Genomic DNA, 3,659 nt, shown 5'->3' with positions numbered 1-3,659 from the left:
GGGGGTGGGGGTGGGGGTAGGCTCCGGTCTCAGGCTCCGGGCTCAGCTGCCTCTCCTCCCCTTCCCCCCCCAACCCTGAGGTTTTGCTTTGGGTTGCCTCTACAGCCCAGCAGGTGGGACCTGGTGTGGCAGGGCAGAGTGCAGCTGAACAGGGAAACATCTTGCTGCTGCAAGCCCTGTACTGCCCTGCCAAAGCACCCCTGCCTGCCTGGCAGCAGCAAGCAGGGGACACCTTGCCATGGTGGTGTGGAGCTCCCGGTGCCTGCAGTGAGCTTCCCTGTCTGGCCCTGCTCTGCCCTACTGCACTAGGTCCTGCCCACTGGGCCAAGGAGGCCCCAAGGAGAAGGCAACTGGGCAGGGAGCTGCTGTCCCCTGCACCCAAGGGCTCTGCTCCAGCTGTGCTGCCTGTGGGGACGGGGAGCTGAGCTCTACTCCACCACAGCAGCTGCCACCTCCTACCTGCAGGAGATCTTAAAGATCTGTAAGGGTGGACCTGCCACCTGGCAGCCAGGGGGCAAGGGGCTGCAGACCTGGGTCCCTGGCCCTATAACCCTGGGAGCTGGGGGACCTCTCTGTTAGGGCTGGGGGGACAGGGAGGCTGTGGGTGGGGAGTGCAGGGCACCAGCCGGGCCAGGGAGGCTGTGGGTGGGTAGTGAGGGGCCTGGACCTGTATCCTGGTGAGCAAAGGGGGCAGGGGGAGCTCTGATTTTTCCATGATAAAAAACCCCAAAATCAAATGGGGTTTATCAGAGAATTTGTGATTTTTAAACAGAGAAATTTAGGATCCCTGCTCATGACCTTTCTTAGCAATTTTGTTTCAGCCTGGTATATGAGACTTATGTGGTATACTGTTCAGTAGTAACTCTTACTTTGGAAGCTATTAGAAAATCACAAATTGAGCTGAACTATAGTAAAGGATATTTTCTCATATTTATTTATAAAGAACAATAAATTAGCCAAAAGAGTGATCTTGTTAACAGTGAACCTGCATTACACTCTTTTAGGACTGGAAAAAATCAATTATTCTGGAGTATAGTAAGGCTGTTTGAGAGTTCTTGTAATGAGCGTATAGAAATTTAATTTTAATCGACTAGTCAAACGGAGTTTAACTGCCACTAGTCATTTTTAAAAGGTATCAACACATTTCAATGTATTATGTGCAAGACATGTCTAAAGGTATTTTTAGGGTTTGAGTTAAAGTTTGTGCTTAGTTAACATGTTTGTTGAAGATTTTAAGTGAGGGACCATTTGAGCAAAGACTGGATAAAAATGAAAAAGGGACCAAGAGCAGAATATTGTCTAGCAATCAGAAGTGATTCTGCATTGCCATAGGATGCATAAAATGTCAGTGCAGTTTTTGAACTATGCATTTAAAGAAAAGGGTCCTGCAGCATGGAGGTACCTATTCCTTTCTAAACTGCCCCAGATGAGACTGCATCCATAAAGTTAATTGTAATCAGTTTTAAGGAAAACATTTCCAGAAGGGTAATTCACATTTGATAGAGTTAAGAGAAATAAGAAAACATTTGGGGGGCCCAAAAAGATTAATTTTCTAGGAAATATTAACAAAACGCATATTATACTGTAATTAAAGGCAAAGCCTGCAGATCTTTGCAAGTCATTAGCACCTAAAAGTAGTATTTGCATGGTGAGCTACACTGATGTATTACTAGAAGTAATTAAATGAAAAATAAGAAAAAGGAAAATCTAGGCTTATGATGAAGACACATCTTGGCAATGAGGTCTGTTAAGCTGAAAAATAGTCTTCCTCAGTGCAAAAGCTGGAAAGGTGGGCAGGACAAATCAGTAGAAGATTCATTTGTAGTTAGGGTGCCTACTCAGGTTGTGGGTTAAGCTTAAACTGTGGCAGCAATTCATGAATGACATAGAACTCTAGTATCTCAATAAGATGACTATCTCTTGCTGGTTGTATATAAAAATAAGTGTATACTGGCCATAAATCTGAAATGCACTGTAGGTTTTTATGTTGAGTACATGTACATATTCTATCTTTACAACTACATGAAGTAGGGAATTATATTTTAAACAAAAGGTTAGGCTAAAATAGACATTGGGAGAGAGCCTCTTATTCTGGGATCCTACAGATTTACAAACCCATTGTCCCATAAGTACCTGTGAAGTACCAAATAACACTTTCCCTGGGACAACAGGGAATTAATTAATTCTAGTTAATTGCCATTCAAGATGCATGTGTGAAAGGACTGCCCCGGTCAGTCAGACCCAGGATAAACTCTATGCCTGTTTTTTAGCCTTAGATGTCTGTCCACAGTTGCATAGTCATATCATCTTACACCTAGGACCTTGTGTGCAGGTGCAGTTTTATATTGATAAAGGAATTGTTGGATAGTGTAACATATCTTCTCTGTCTCAAAACACATTACTTAATCAACTGTGAAAAAGTATTTGCCAATCAATACATGTATAATAGTAATGTAAAAGGAGGGACTTTCTAATAGCAGCATAAATATCTTTCCAAGTACGCGGTCTGAAATAGAGTTATGCCACTGGAACACAAGATAACACAGAAAAGTTCTCTAATGGTCTTCTTTCCCATTTAGTTTTTAATGATGGGTCATCTCGGGAGTTGATGAGCCTCGCTGGAACCATTCCTGTGCCTTACAGAGGTGAGCATCATTTAGGGGTGTAGAGATGAGTGGTTTTTTTTCACCCAGCTCTCCACCTATCATCAACTGATTTAAAGATCTGTAAGGGTGGACCTTTTGCTTATTCAGCCCCTTGCATCACCCCTGCCTACCGAAATGGGAAAGTCAAACTCTGGCATTGCATCTTTCCTTTGTTTGCAGGTATTTCAAAAGACCTACGGGTACTCAACCTGGCCATGTAATCTGGTCCATTGTCCGCCCCAGAGGTCCAGAAACTCAGCAGTGTGGGTCTAGTGGCAGTTAACGCTGTCACCACTCGCCCGCCACCACATTTCCAAGTCCCACGTGGCTGGATTGGACCTGGCCTTGTTGTTCGCACATGCAGGGATCTGACCCAATTCCTGCATGGCGGGATCAAGCTGGAGCCCAGTGCAGCCACCTGGAAATGGCCCAGCTGGGGAGGAGCTGCATTAGGCCTCAGAATGGCCAGCACCACATGGCTGCATTGGGCCCACAGGCTGGATCCAGCAGGCCTACAGACCTAGCACTGCTCATCTGGCCCATGGGCCAGCAAGTGTGGGCACCACTGGTTTAGAAAGCAATAATTACTGTTCTCTTTGGCCTGTGGCAGATGTTACATTTGTTGTGTATTCTGTCTGAGAATTATGTGACAAATAATAGCATGCCAGACACTAAACCAGTTTCTCCCTGAATTAAAAATGGCAGATTGGCTCCAAAGGAGTTCGTTGTTGAACACATCTTCTCAGAGTTATGGAAATATCCCACACTAATTTTAACATGCAGCCAGTTGGCATATTAGGATTTGTTGCGCAATACTCTCATATAAGGCATGGCAAATACAACATCTGCTGGGGGCCTTTGAAACACCTCATTGTTTCATAATTAGTAGGGGTGACAAACAATTAAAAAAAATTAGTCGCAATTAATTGCAAGATTTTAAAAAAAATAGTCACAATTTATTGCAATTTTAATTGTGCAGTGAAACAATAGTCGGCACCCCTCCCCCCCCCCCCC

At 44.4% G+C, this 3,659-nt stretch overlaps 1 protein-coding gene across 1 annotated transcript in view; it reads left to right on the top strand.

The window, feature by feature from the left end:
* Positions 1-3,659, top strand: part of TSG101 (tumor susceptibility 101) — an 84,105-nt gene that overhangs the window by 18,760 nt on the left and 61,686 nt on the right. Inside the window, exon 3 of the mRNA XM_019519691.1 lies at positions 2,580-2,645. Coding sequence (XP_019375236.1) covers positions 2,580-2,645 — 66 coding nt within the window. The remainder of the gene's footprint in view (positions 1-2,579; positions 2,646-3,659) is intronic.

Source organism: Gavialis gangeticus, unplaced genomic scaffold (assembly GCF_001723915.1).
Source record: "Gavialis gangeticus isolate Ggan-Ray unplaced genomic scaffold, GavGan_comp1, whole genome shotgun sequence".
Classification (NCBI taxonomy): domain Eukaryota; kingdom Metazoa; phylum Chordata; order Crocodylia; family Gavialidae; genus Gavialis; species Gavialis gangeticus.
Note: the sequence above shows the minus strand (reverse complement) of the source record. Positions and strands in the feature narration are given on the sequence as shown.